The 14,129-nt window shown below is 49.1% G+C and overlaps 1 protein-coding gene across 1 annotated transcript in view; it reads left to right on the top strand.

The window, feature by feature from the left end:
* Nucleotides 1-8,936, top strand: part of MFAP1 (microfibril associated protein 1) — a 30,909-nt gene extending 21,973 nt beyond the window's left edge. The window contains exon 9 of the mRNA XM_033920943.1: nt 8,595-8,936. Coding sequence (XP_033776834.1) covers nt 8,595-8,777 — 183 coding nt within the window. The 3' untranslated portion in view covers nt 8,778-8,936. The remainder of the gene's footprint in view (nt 1-8,594) is intronic.
* The last annotated feature ends 5,193 nt before the right edge of the window (nt 8,937-14,129 follow it).

A 14,129-nucleotide genomic window follows, 5' to 3' on the forward strand; every position in this document is an offset into this window, starting at 1 on the left:
TGTAAAAAAAAAAAAAAAAAAAAAAATCCTGAGGTAGTGCTGGTCTGAAGGGTTGTTTCCCTTTAAGAAAACTGTATTTTACTGTATTTTTTCATGTAACCAGCACTTTTTTATAGCTAGGTCGCGTATGGAGCAATTGTGCCCTTCTCCGGGGGAGTAGGCCACAATTTTAGTCCAGCCGCGAGGCACTCGCGGCCGGCCTGAACTCGGCGGTTTGGGTCGGTGAGGTGGTGGAGCTCCGTCGGCAGCGGCTGCAGGCGCCCAGAGCTCCCCGCCGATGGTGCCTCGTGAGTCGGCTTGGAGCAGTGGGGAAGCCCGGTCTTCCATAACCGCCCACGGAGGGATTCCCCGAAGGATTCCCTCTCAGCTGATTTTTTGACAGCTGATGCCGGCTTGCCTGCTTTAGCGGCTGAGACTATTCAGGTTTCTCAGCCGCTTCAGGCTATGGAGGGAGCTTTTTTGGCGGGAAAACCGCCATCTTCTCTGTCTGGCCCCTCCATTTTGTCTTCCACCTCAGGTGACCTTCCCCCTGTTTTGACTATGCAGGGGCAAGGTTCTGCTGGGTCCCCTGCTGTGGCAGGGAGTCCCTTGGGACCCTCGGGGGGTTTTTCTCCTGAATTTTTCTTTTCTTTATGCAGAGCCTATTTTCAGGCGGCTGGGGGTCCCGGTTGCGCCCAGGGGGTTTCGGGGGGTGGGTTTTCCTCCGCGCTCCCTGCGGCTTTGCCTCTTTCGTCTGGCGTGACGTCCCCTCCGCCGCCTCCCTTGTCCAAGCGTCCGCGGGTGTCGTGGGACGAGAATTTGTGGTCGGAGGAACGGGTCGGTCTGGAGGAGGACCTGGACCCTTCTGAGGAGTTCCAGGACTCTCTGGAGGGGACGGAAGCTGGCGGCGGGTTGTCGGATTTCCCGTTCTCCAGTGACGAGGCGTCCGTGGTGCGCCTTTTTCAGAAAGATGAGCTGCCTGACCTTATTCAACAGGTTTCTACGGTTTTGCGTTTTGAGGACGCGCCGCCGGAGACTCCGCGTGTGGGGGACCCCCTGTTACGGGGGATCCGTTCCGTTTCCCGCTCTTTTCCTATGCATCAGGATATTCGGGATATTATTCTGGAGCAGTGGAAAATGCCGGAGGCGCCGTTTCGGCTGGCGCGCAGCATGGCTCGCCTGTATCCCATTCCTGAAGGGGATCGGGCTACGTTAGCTTCGCCAGTCGTGGATGCGGTGGTCTCGGCAATTTCCAAGCGGCATACCGTGCCTGTTGAGGGCGGTTCTGCCTTGCGGGACCCTGAGGAGCGCAAATTGGAGAGCATCCTTAAGCAAAATTTTCAGGTCTCTGCCTTTGGGGTCCAGGCGGCTATTTGTGGGGGACTGGTCGCTCGCGCCGTGTTTCGGTGGGCGGAGCGGGTCTTGGATCGAGAGTCTGACGACTGGTCTCTGGTGGATCAGGAGGTTGCGAAGATTGAGATGGTGGCCTCATTCCTCTCAGATGCTCTATATGACTTGGTGCGGATATCGGCTAAGTCTATGGCTTTTGGCGTGGCCGCAAGGCGTGTGTTGTGGCTGCGCGCTTGGGCGGCGGATGCTGCGTCCAAAGCTAAGCTTACTAAATTTCCCTTTCGGGGGTCGTTTTTGTTTGGAGAGGACTTGGATAAGTTGATTCAGACTCTGTCGGACTCGAAAGTTCCCCGTCTGCCGGAGGACCGTGCCCGCCCGGCGTCTCGGGGGGGTGCGGCCCGGGGGCGTTTGCGGGATTTTCGCAAGTATCGCCCTGGGCGTGGGGCTGCTTCTTTCCAGTCTCCGGGATTTTCCCGGGGTCGGTTCTTCCAGCGCATGCAGCCCTTTCGGGGGGCCCGTCGGGGGGCAGGGAATCCCTCCGCCGGTTCCCCCGCTTCCCGTCCTGCACAATGACGCCTTGCCGGCGCCCCCTTTGGTTCCGGTGGGGGCTCGGCTGCGCGAATTTTTCCCCAAATGGGCCGAGATCACGTCCGATCAGTGGGTCCTGGAGGTGGTGCGGGACGGTTATGCCCTGGAGTTCGCCCGCTCTCTGCCGGATTTTTTCCTCGCTTCTCCGTGTCAGACTCCGGGGAAGACGCAGGCTTTTCGCCAGACCCTTCAGCGCTTGCTAGATCTCAGGGCAGTTGTTCCGGTGCCCCCTCCGGAGTGGGGCACGGGCAGGTACTCCATTTACTTTGTGGTGCCCAAAAAGGAGGGGACTTTTCGGCCCATCCTCGATTTAAAAGGGGTCAACAGGGCTCTCAAGATTCCCTTTTTCCGTATGGAAACTCTGCGGTCGGTCATTCTGGCGGTTCAGCCGGGGGAGTTTCTCACTTCTCTCGATCTGACGGAGGCCTACTTGCATGTTCCCATTCGGGCCTCTCATCAGCGTTTCCTGCGCTTTGCGATCTTGGGTCGGCACTTTCAGTTCTGTGCGCTTCCCTTTGGGCTGGCCACGGCTCCTCGGACGTTCACCAAGGTGATGGTGGTCGTCGCGGCAGCCTTGCGGTCAGAGGGTATCCTGGTACACCCCTACCTGGACGACTGGTTAATTCGGGCAAAGTCGTTGCAGGAAAGCTCCCGGGTTACTGCTCAGGTGGTGGAGTTTCTCCGGTCGCTGGGCTGGGTGGTCAACCTTTCCAAGAGTCGGTTGGTCCCGGCTCAGCGTCTGGAGTACCTAGGGGTGCTGTTCGACACCTCCTTGGGGAAGGTCTTCCTCCCAGAGGGCCGGGTGAGCAAATTGCAATCTCAGATTCGCCTGCTTTTGGCGTCCCGGTGTCCTCGGGCGCGAGATTTCCTCCAGGTCTTGGGGTAGATGGCGGCGTCCCTGGACGTGGTGAGGTGGGCGCGGGCCCACATGCGTCCTCTCCAGTATGCTCTGCTCCGGAGGTGGTCTCCCCAGAGGCACGGGATGGATGTTCCGGTTCCCCTGCGAGGCTTGGCGCGCTGCAGTCTGCGTTGGTGGCTCCAGACCTCTCACCTAGTTCAGGGGGTGGGTCTGGATCTCCCGCAGTGGACGGTGCTCCTGACGGATGCGAGTCTCCTGGGTTGGGGGGCTCAGTGTTTGGGTCACTCAGCTCAGGGCACCTGGTCCGCGGAGGAGGCCGCCTGGTCGATCAACGTGTTGGAGACCAGAGCGGTCCGTCTGGCGCTGTTGGCTTTCCACTCCCTGTTGCTGGGCAAGTCGGTCAGAGTGCTGTCGGACAATGCCACGGCGGTGGCTTATGTCAATCGTCAGGGGGGCACCAAGAGCACTCAGGTGGCGCAGGAGGCGGCTCTGCTCATGGTTTGGGCGGAATCCCATCTGCTGGACCTCTCGGCCTCTCATATAGCCAGGGTAGAAAATGTTCAGGCAGACTTCCTCAGTCGTCACTTCCTAGATCCAGGAGAGTGGTGTCTCGGCGCCAAGGCGTTTCAGTTGATAGTGCAGGCTTGGGGGCAGCCCCTGATGGACCTGATGGCCACGGGTGGCAACGCCAAAGTGCCCCGCTTCTTCAGTCGTCGCAGGGACGGTCTGGCCGAGGGTCTGGATGCTCTGGTCCAGCAGTGGCCAATGGAGGGGCTGTTGTATGTGTTCCCTCCTTGGCCGCTGGTGGGCAGGGTGCTTCTTCGCATTGTTCACCATCCGGGTTTGGTGGTGCTGGTGGCGCCGGATTGGCCTCGCCGTCCGTGGTATGCGGATCTGGTGAGGCACCTGGTAGCGGATCCTCTTCCTCTGCCTCTCTCGGACGACCTTCTGATGCAGGGTCCCATTCCCATGTTCGACCCGTCTCCCTTCTGTCTTACGGCGTGGCTCTTGAAAGGGGTCGCCTTAGCAAGAAGGGATATTCAGACAAGGTGATCTCTACACTGTTGGGGTCCCGGAGGCTTTCTACCTCTCGGGCTTATGTGCGGGTTTGGCGTCTCTTTGAGGAATGGTGTCGGGCGCGGGGAGTGACCTCTTTTCGCGCTTCTCTGCCTAACATTCTGGAGTTCTTGCAGGATGGCCTGGATAGAGGCCTGGCTTGGTCTTCTCTCCGGGTTCATCTTGCGGCCCTGTCGGCTTTTCGAGGGTTGGTGTCAGGTCAGCGTTTTTCGGCTCTTCCTGATGTGATTCGGTTTTTGCGGGCGGCCAAGTTGCTTAGGCCTCCCCTACGGCCCTCGGTTCCCTCTTGGGATCTTAATCTGGTTCTCTCTGTTTTGGTGCGTCCGCCTTTCGAGCCTTTGGACGTCTGTTCTTTGAAGGACCTTACTTTGAAGGCGGTCTTTTTGGTGGCCATTACTTCTGCTAGGCGTGTTTCTGAGCTGCAGGCTTTCTCTTGTAGGGCTCCCTTCTTGGAGTTTTCTAGGGAGCGGGTCGTCTTGCGGCCTGTTCCTTCCTTTCTGCCGAAGGTTGTTTCTCCTTTTCATGTCAATCAATCGGTGGTTCTCCCGGTCTTGGGTGGTCGGGAGGGCTCTTCTGAGCAACGGCAGCTGCGCAAGTTGGATGTCGGTCGGGTCCTTCGCTCTTATGTGCAGCGGACCCAGGAATTCCGGAAGTCCGATCATCTCTTTGTCCTCCTGGCGGGTCCTCGTCGGGGAGCTGGCGCTTCTAAGGCTACTATTGCGCGCTGGATCAAGGAGACGATTGCTTCCGCTTATCTTCTGAAACAGCAGCCTGTTCCGGAGTTTCTCAAGGCTCATTCCACTCGGGGTCAGGCGGCTTCTTGGGCTGAGTCGTCGCTCATGCCTCCAGTGGATATTTGTAAGGCTGCGGTTTGGTCCTCCTTGCATTCCTTTGTTCGTCATTATCGGGTTGATGTGCAGGCGCGTCGGGACGCGGTGTTCGGTGAGCGTGTACTGGTATCGGCCCTTCGGGGGTCCCGCCCGTGAGAGGGACTGCTTTGGTACGTCCCATTCGTAAAGTTAACCTCTACTGGTCTGGAGAGTGCTAAAGAAGGAGAAATTAGGTTCTTACCTGCTAATTTACTTTCTTTTAGCTTCTCCAGACCAGTAGAGGTCCCCACCCTGTCTGTTGTTGTTGTTGTTGGGGCTGTTGCGCGGGCAGTTTTTGGTTTTTGCTGCGGGTTCTAGTATTTTTCTAGGGCCGGGGAGAAGTGAAGAACAGCGGCTGTGGCTCGGCTGGCTTAGCTGGCGAGCTGTGGGGACATTCTTCCTTCGGGAATTTCTCCTCTGCATTTTCCAACAGCATTTTGGGTATGTTATTTGTTACTCCTTTCGGAGTATTGTTTTTTCTCTCTGTTGTTTTCCAGTTCTTGGTTCTGCTTGGCTATTCGGCAGACTGAGGGAAATAGAGAGGAGGGGCTAGGATATACTGTCCCAAAGTTTTGTTTTCAGTCTCCACCTGCTGGTCATGATTAGATATATACCCATTCGTAAAGTTAACCTCTACTGGTCTGGAGAAGCTAAAAGAAAGTAAATTAGCAGGTAAGAACCTAATTTCTCCTTTTCTGAGGCGTTCTTTGTAGCTCAAATTCTCGATACCTTTTACTAGCTTCGTGGCTCACCTTTGCACCCTCTCCAGTAGGGTTATATCCTTCTTTAGGTAGGGAGACCAGTGTTGAACACAGCACTCCAAGTGTGGTCTGACCATTGCTCTGTAAAGCGGCATTATGATGTCCGCCGATCTACTTGTGATTCCCTTCTTTATCATGCCCAACATTCTATTTGCTTTCTTTGCTGCCGCTGTGCATTGAGCCGACGGCTTCAGGGTCCTGTCTATCAGTACCCCCAGGTCCCTTTCTTGTTCGGTCTTGCCCAGTGTCATACCTAACATTTTATATTCATGTTCCTTGTTTTTCTTACCCAGGTGTATCACTTTGCATTTTTCTATGTTAAACTTCATCTGCCACTTTTCTGCCCATTTCTCTAGCTGGTTCAAATCTCTCTGAAGTTCTTCTCTGTCCTTTTGTGTCGTCCGCAAACTTGATTAAATTACTTGTTGTTTCATCTTCTGGGTCGTTTATGAAGATATTGAACAAGATGGGCCCAAGAACCGATCCCTGGGGTACACCGCTCGTTACCTCTTCCCAGTCCGAGAACTTCCCATTTATGCCCACCCTCTGCAATCTGTTTTCTAACCATTTGCCTATCCATCTTAGTATATCTCCTTCTATTCCATGGCTTTGTAGTTTCTTCAGAAGCCTTGCGTGGGGAACCTTATCAAACGCTTTCTGGAAGTCCAAGTATATTATATCCACCGGTTCACCGCTATCAATTTGTTTGTTCACCTCCTCGAAAAATTGAAGTAAATTAGTCAAACATGACTTCCCTTTCCTAAAGCCGTGTTGGCTAGCTCTCATCAGGTCGTGATTTTCCAGGTGTTGCTCTATGCTATCCTTTATTAGTGCTTCAATCATCTTCCCAGGAACCGACATAAGACTCACAGGTCTATAGTTGCCCGGTTCTCCTCTCGATCCCTTTTTGAAGATTGAGATGACATTCGCTATCCTCCAGTCGTCTGGTATTTGCCCGGTTTTAATTGACAAGTTAGCTAGGGATTGTAATAGTTCTCCGATTTCTATCTTAAGCTCCTTTAGCACTCTTGGGTGAATTCCATCTGGTCCAGGGGATTTATCACTTCTCAATCTGTCGATCTGATAATATATCATGTTCAAATCCACATTTACTGTGGTGAGGCTATCCTCATTTTCTCCCTTGAATACTCTCCCTGTTTCTGGCATTGATGCAGTGTCCTCCTTGGTAAAGACAGACGCAAAGAATGAGTTTAGCCTATCCGCAATCTGTTTGTCTTCCTTGATGCACCCTTTTCTTCCTTGGTCGAGAGGGCCCACTGCCTCCTTAGCTGGTTTTTTCCCTTTTATGTATCTAAAAAAAGGGCTTGAAGTTTTTGGCTTCTTGCGCTATCTTTTCCTCATAGGCTTTTTTTGGCATCTCTTACTGCCTTGTGACACTTCTTCTGGTCGACCTTGTGCCTGTTCCAGGCCTCCGTTTTGTGTTCACGTTTCCATTTTTTAAAAGAGGTCCTCTTATCCCTTACTGCATCCTTCACCTCTTTAGTTAGCCAAGCTGGTTAACGATCTAAAGGCCTGGTTAGAAGAATTTAAAATCAAACCATTAAAACATTTGTTCCAAAGTCCTGCCTGAAAGGATAGGGTTCTATTAAGAAATCTTTTATTGAGGGGAAAAAATGTTGTGTTTCATAAAGAACATCTGTGTCCTACTAGTTTAAAATCCCATCTGAAAATATCATCTTCAGATTTTCCTGACAGTAATGTATGATTTAAAGCCTGTTTATTTCTCTGAATTGTTGGAATTTGACTTGCTTTGCATGCAAATGTGAATTGATTTTATCATCTACTTTGGAATTGATCATTTGATCTGATGCCTTTTTGTTTCCTTAATTGGTGACATTTGTATTGACTCGATATACTGACATTTTATATTGGGGAGATGCTTATGATGTTGTCCAGTCATGTCTATGCTATATGTGGAAATAGGTTCATAGACAACGGCGCGAAAGACAAAAGTGTGCGCCGCCGCACCGCTCTAAATTACAGTTTTTAGGGGCTCCGACGGGGGGGTTTTGTTGGGGAACCCCCCCCCCCAGTTTACTTAATAGACATCGCGCCGGCATTCTGGGGGGTGTGGGGGGTTGTAACCCTCCACATTTTGCTGTAAACTGAACTTTTTCCCTAAAAACAGGGAAAAAGTGAAGTTTTCAGTAAAATGTGGGGGGTTACAACCCCCCACGCCCCCCCGTCAGAGCACTAAAATCAGTAATTTAGAGCGGCGCGCGCTGCGCTCAATTGTCTGGGCGCGCCTTTGTCCCAGCGTGCTTTTGACCTGACACCGTGGAAATCGTAGGGAAACTAGATTTTATGTATGTGATATGTAAACCGCATAATCATATGTGGTATACAAATTTTTTAATAAATAAACTTGGTATAAGATCATATGTTTTATAACAAATACAGGCCAAGTAAAAAATTATTCTTGCCTCTACCAGAAACCAATGCAATTTTGGATAGTATGGTGGTATGTGTTCTGATTTTATTAGACTGAAAATTAGACGCACAGCCATATTTTAGATGATTCGCATCCTCCTAATGATGATAAGCAGGGATATCTAACCTGTGGCCCCGTGAAATATTTTGTGCGGCCCCAATCAAGGACAATGCAGTGTTTTCCTCTGCTGCCCCCGGGTATTTACCGTCTTGCCGGCTCCCTCCTCTGTCTTGCTGCAGCGTTTGTGCGGCCCCAGAAACATTTTTTTCAGCCAATGCGGCCCAGGGAAGCCAAAAAGTTGGACACCCCTGGTCTAAAGTATTCAGAACCAAGGATGTTTGTCCATTGACCCTTCCTTCCCCTTTCCAAGTCTAGGACTGGAAGGGGAGAGTCTACCTCAGATCACTGTTGTGGAGAAGTTTGCATAGCGCTTTTTCTGTGTGCCTAGAAAAAAAAGTAAACGTAGTCTCTGTCATCCGTGCTAACAGTTGTAAAAGCTCTAGAATTCTTTAGATTAATTTTAGCTGGTACAACTTGCTGCTATCATGTAAGCTTCTTGATATTCAACTAAAATCTTCATATCGTTCCAGTGGTAATGTTCCCTTTCTGAAGCCTAGAGACATTTTCTTCAATGGTTTTTCTTTCCTTCTCTTTTGTAGGTCAAAAATTTTGGACGTTCTGGCAGGACAAAATATACACACCTGGTGGATCAGGACACAACCTCCTTTGATTCTGCCTGGGGACAGGAAAGCGCTCAGAACACCAAGTTCTTCAAACAGAAAGCAGCAGGTGTACGTGATGTGTTTGAGAGGCCATCCGTTAAAAAACGAAAGACCACCTGATGTACTGAGAACTAACTACTACACTGCTTGGCTGACTCGGACTTTTTTGTACAGTTTCCACTTTATATTTTGCAGTTGGCGCTACAGTACAGCAGAAGTAAAACTTGTTTCTTTTATGATTAAATTAGTTTAGGGACCACAGTAAACATGATTCCCTCATCCTGTTCTTGTGGACATTGGGTTGATCCTGTGTGAACATAACTGTAAATATTCTTGGTAAGATGGACTTTTCTTGTGTCTCTTGGACAGTGCAGTGAATTTCTGCTCTGAATATTGGAAAGGACTTAGAATCACAATGTAGTGTCATCTTTTCTGCTAAGTAGTGGGTTACAGGTTTTTACAACTTGGTCCTGTTGATTGCTTTCTGGAACTGAACCCACCACAAATCAGTCATCCCTCAAACAATAAGTAGACACAAAATGAGCTGCTGCTAATTTGTTGGGTTTAGCAGCAGCTCATTTTTTTATTAATTAGTTGATTAATTAATATGTTGATTTAATTGTAAAATTAAAAAAAATTATATGGAAGGTAACTGCTTAACATTATTTATATACAGAATAGAATAATTTATTTATTTGTTCAATTTTCTATACCATTCTCCCCAGGTAGCTCAAAACTGTTTACATTAATGTATTTAGGTACTTGAGCATTTTTCCCTATCTGTCCCTGTGGGGTCACAATCTGTCTAATGTACCTGGGGCAATGGGGAGATTAATGCCTTGCCCAGAGTCACAAGGAGCAACATGGGTTTGAACCCACAACCTCAGGGTAGTGAGGCTGTAGCTTTAACCACTGTGCCACACACTCCCCATGAGACTAGCCTTACTGGGTCAGACCAATGGTCCATCAAGCCCAGTAGCCCATCCAGTTCACTAGTTAGTACTTGGCAAAAACCCAGAGTAGCAACATTCCATGCTACCAATCCAGAGCACACAGTGGCTTCCCCCATGTATGCCTCAATAACAGACTATGGACTTATTCTCCAGGAAATTGTCCAAACTTTTCTTTAAACCAGCTACGTTAACTGCTCTTACCCCATCCTCTAGCAATTCATTCCAGAGCTTAACTAGTCTGAGTGAAAAACTATTTCATCCTATTGGCTTTAAAAGTTTTTCCCTGTAACTTTGAATGTCCCCTAGTCTTTTTGTAATTTTTGACGCAGTAAAACTAGATACACTTGTATCCGTTTTATACCATTCAGGATTTTGTAGACTTTAATTATATCTCCCTTCAGCCACCTCTTTCCATGCTGAAAAGCCATAACCTTTTTAATCTTTCCTCATTGAGAGGCGTTCCATCCCCTTTATCATCTTGGTCGCTTTTCTTTGAACCTTTTCTAATGCCGCTTTATCTTGCTTGAGATAAGGCGACCAGAATTGAACACAATACTCAAGATGAGATTGCACCATGGAGTGATACAGAGGCATTATAAGTTTCTTAGCCTTGTTAACCATCCCTGTAGAAATGCCTGCACTGTGCGATGCCATAGGGGTAAGAGATGAACCTCCAGCAGGCGGATCCCTTGATTGAAACTCGGACCACAAAAATTTAATGAAATCCGAGAAGGCATCTGGGCCCTGGGGCATAGAGTCACCCTTAGATGACTTAGACTTGCTCTAAGTAAGCTGCGGAGGGTCCATCTTGGAACTAGACAAGAAATGCACAATCCCAAGCCCTGAAAATAAAGACGGCCACCCCAATGGGCTAGCTGAGCATTCTTTAGCATAGAGGTTAATCTTACAAGTGGGTATATATATCATTATGACCAGCAGGTGGATACTGAAACAAAACAGTGGAATAGTACATAATGGGTACCATCCCCTATTCCTATCAGTCATCTTTCAGTCTCTAGCAGGTATGAGTGAGTTGTACCCATCTCCCTTGGTAGGGCTGTTGGAATTTGTTTAGGATTTCTAGTCCCTGTTTTTGGCCGGATTGAGCTTGGGTGGTCCATCCGACCACGGGGGTGTCAAACCCGGCAGGTCTCGTGCTGGGTCTCTCCCCCCATTTCCTCCACCTCTAAACATTTTTTTAGAGGAGCCTCAGCAGTAAGCCTTGCCCCCTAAATCAAGCAAGGCATATTGCTTCGAGAGCCTGTGTAGTCTGTTATGTAAAAAAAAAAAAAAAAAATCCTGAGGTAGTTCCGGTCTGCAGGGTTACGTTCCCTTTAATGTTACTGTATTTTAGTACTAACCGGCACTTTAGCTTTAACTAGGTTGCATATGGAGCAATGAGCACTTCTCAAGAGAAAAAGTGCTCATTGTGCTCCAGACGCGAGGCACTCGCAGCTGCTCTTTGCAAGCGGTGTACAGGCCAGTGCGCTAGTGGAGCCCCCCATTTAACAGGGAGCGAGGCCAGGTCAGGGATGGCCCTGAGCTCCAAAGACTAACAGAGTGGCCAACAGGTGCTCCGAAGGGATTGGCCTGCCAGCTACAGACCTAAGTCTGAATTCTCAAGCAGGCAGCTGTTACATGTGCTTGACACATGAAAAAACTACTACTATTTATTATTTCTATAGCGCTGAAAGGCGTATGCAGTGCTGTACATTTTAACATACAGTAGACAGTCCCTGCTCAGAAGAGTTTACAATCTAATTTAGACAAGACATTTCAGGGTTGGGGAGATTATAGTGGGTCTAGGTATCTGACAGCAGTGAGGGGGAGTTTAAGAGTTGAAAGCAGTTTCAAAAAAGTGGGCCTTTAGCTTGGATTTGAACACTGCCAGGGACGGAGCACTATGTATTGATTCAGGTACCCTGTTCCTGGTATATGGTGCCACAAGAAAGAAGGGATGGAGTCTGAAGTTGGTATGGAAGAGGAAGGGTACAGATACGAGGGGCTTGCCCAATGAGCAGAGATCACGTGGGGGGGGGGAGATGAGTGAGGAGAGATATCGGGGGGCTTCAGAGCGAATGCACTTGTAGGTCAGCAAGGAGTTTAAACTGTATTCAGAAATGGACAGGGGAGCCAATGAAGCGACTTGAGGAGAGGTAATGTGAGAATAGTGTCTCTCACAGAATATGAGTCGTGCAGCATTTTGAACGGATTGAAGAGGTGAGAGACAGGTGCGCGGGAGGCCTGAGAGAAGTACGTTGCAGTATACTAAGCACCAGGTGACGAGAGCGTGGCAAGAGTTTTGTCATGTGTTCAGAAAGGATGGATTTTGGTAATGTTATAGAGGAGAAAGCGACAGGATTTGGCGGTCTGTTAGATCTGAACAGAGGAGAGAGGAGTCAAAGATCACCCCAAGGTTGCAAGGTGATGTGACAGGGAAGAGGGAGGCGGGTTTGGGGGGAAAGATAAGGAGTTCAGTTTTAGCCATATTCATTTTGAGATGGCAGCAAGACATCCAACCGGCAGTGTCGGACAGGCAGGCTGAAATTCGGGCCTGAACTCCCATAGAGATATCCGGTATGGAGAGGTAGATCGCAGAGTCATCAGCATACAGGTGATATTGAAAAATATGAGAGGAGATCAGCGTACCAAGAGAGAGGGTATATAAGGAAAAGAGGGCCCAGGACAGAGCCTTGGGGTTTGCCAATAGACAGCGGGTCGGCGGCAGAGGAGGATCCGCCGTAACATTAGCTGAAGGTACGACTAGAGAGGTAACGAAACTACACCAAATTAAATATAATAAATGTGGAAGAGCAGAACTATAACACCAGCCATGCAGATGAGAAAGAGGGGTGGAGCTAAGCTAGCCTGTGAAGTACCCTAGAGGCGGAGTGGAAAACCTGGAATGGTTCTCTTCTGCAGTCCATGTGAGTAAAGGAAAATTAACCCTATGGTCTAAAACAGTGTTCTTCAACTGCTGCTCTGTGGACCAGTGCCGGCCCACAAAATTTTCCTGCCGGACCATGAAGCATTAGTGTCCCCTGCAAGCATGTGTCCGTCTTCCTTCCAGCTTGGCTGCTCCTTATCTTCAGTGCCAGCTTCACTTGTTTGCTGGGACAGCGCACAGTTGCTCTTAAATGCAACTGACCTGGAACCAGAACTGGGTCAGCAGAGTGCAAGAGCCACTTCGCAGTGTCCCAGCAAACAAGTGCAGCTGGCGCTGAAAATAAAGAGCAGCCAAGTCGTAAGACAGATACGCGCTTGCAGGGGACACTGATCAGCGTTAGCAGAGGCTGGACGGCCCTGAAAAAGGGAGAAAAGAGGGTGGGGGGAGTGCATTGGGACATGGGAGGGGCATAAATATGGGACACAAGGGAAGGGACAGAAAGGGAGAATTGTTGGGGATGAGTGTAAGTGAGAGGGATAGATGGTGCATATGGGGAAAGGAAGAAAGAGGAAAATTGTTGGACAGAGATACATGGGGAAGAGAAGGATGAGAGGGATAAATGTTGGATACGGCAGTAGAGGGAGTGGGAGAGATGCACCATGGATCTCTCTTTCCCCACTCATTGTACACGGGATGGAGAAGGGGACCAAGATGTGGCAATGGGGTTGAGACGGGGTTTTTTAATTTCAGTCTCAGTAGTTTGCTGGTCCACAAAATACCATATTTTTTGCTTCATAAGATGCACTTTTATTCCACCCAAAAGTGGGTGGAAATCTCAGTGTGTCTTATGGAGCGAAGGTAAAATAATTATTACTCCCCCTGTACCATTTAACCCCTTCCCCCCTCAAACATCCATCGCTGTCATACCTTGTTAAAAACATCCTAGTGGTCCAGCATGATTCCTCCCTCACTAGCTGTCTCCTCCCATTTCCCGGACAGGAATGCGGAGATCAGGCGTGAGCTTTCTGCGCTCCTGCCTGGCCCTTCGCTACTTTCTGAATGGCTACCGTCAGTTTTCACGAGTCCTGCGAGAACTGACAGCAACCAATCAGAAAGCAGATGCCAGGAGGGAAGAAGATGGGTGCCAGACCAATTGGGAGGGGTGAAGGGAGAGGCACAGTAACAGAGCAAATAGAAGTCGCTGAGAGAAGACAGACAGTGGATGGAAGGAACTGAATGAGAAGATGAGGAAAACAGAAACCAAACAACAAAGGTAGAAAAAAAATTTCTATTTATTTCCTGTTTTTTTTTTTTTTTTTGGCTTTAGGATAAAGTAGTATATTAGTTATTAGTATATTAGTTAGTAGTATATTACTTATGTTGATAAAAATTTATAAACAAAGCCTTGCCAGCTAGTTCAGCAGCCAGAACTTTGATTTATAAGAAAGGAATAAGCTAAATATTACAATACTGAGGCTTGTATGGATGCTGCGGGGACGGGGCAGTGACGGGGATAGAATTTTTCCCCGTGTCATTCTCTATACCTGAGATCTGAATCCATAGGCAAAGATGCAGATGAATGCTCACTTCTGGAATTAGTCGAGGAAGCATAACGTAGTCATTTAGAAGAAT

The sequence above is a fragment of the Geotrypetes seraphini genome, chromosome 14 (genome assembly GCF_902459505.1).
Source record: "Geotrypetes seraphini chromosome 14, aGeoSer1.1, whole genome shotgun sequence".
NCBI lineage: Eukaryota > Metazoa > Chordata > Amphibia > Gymnophiona > Dermophiidae > Geotrypetes > Geotrypetes seraphini.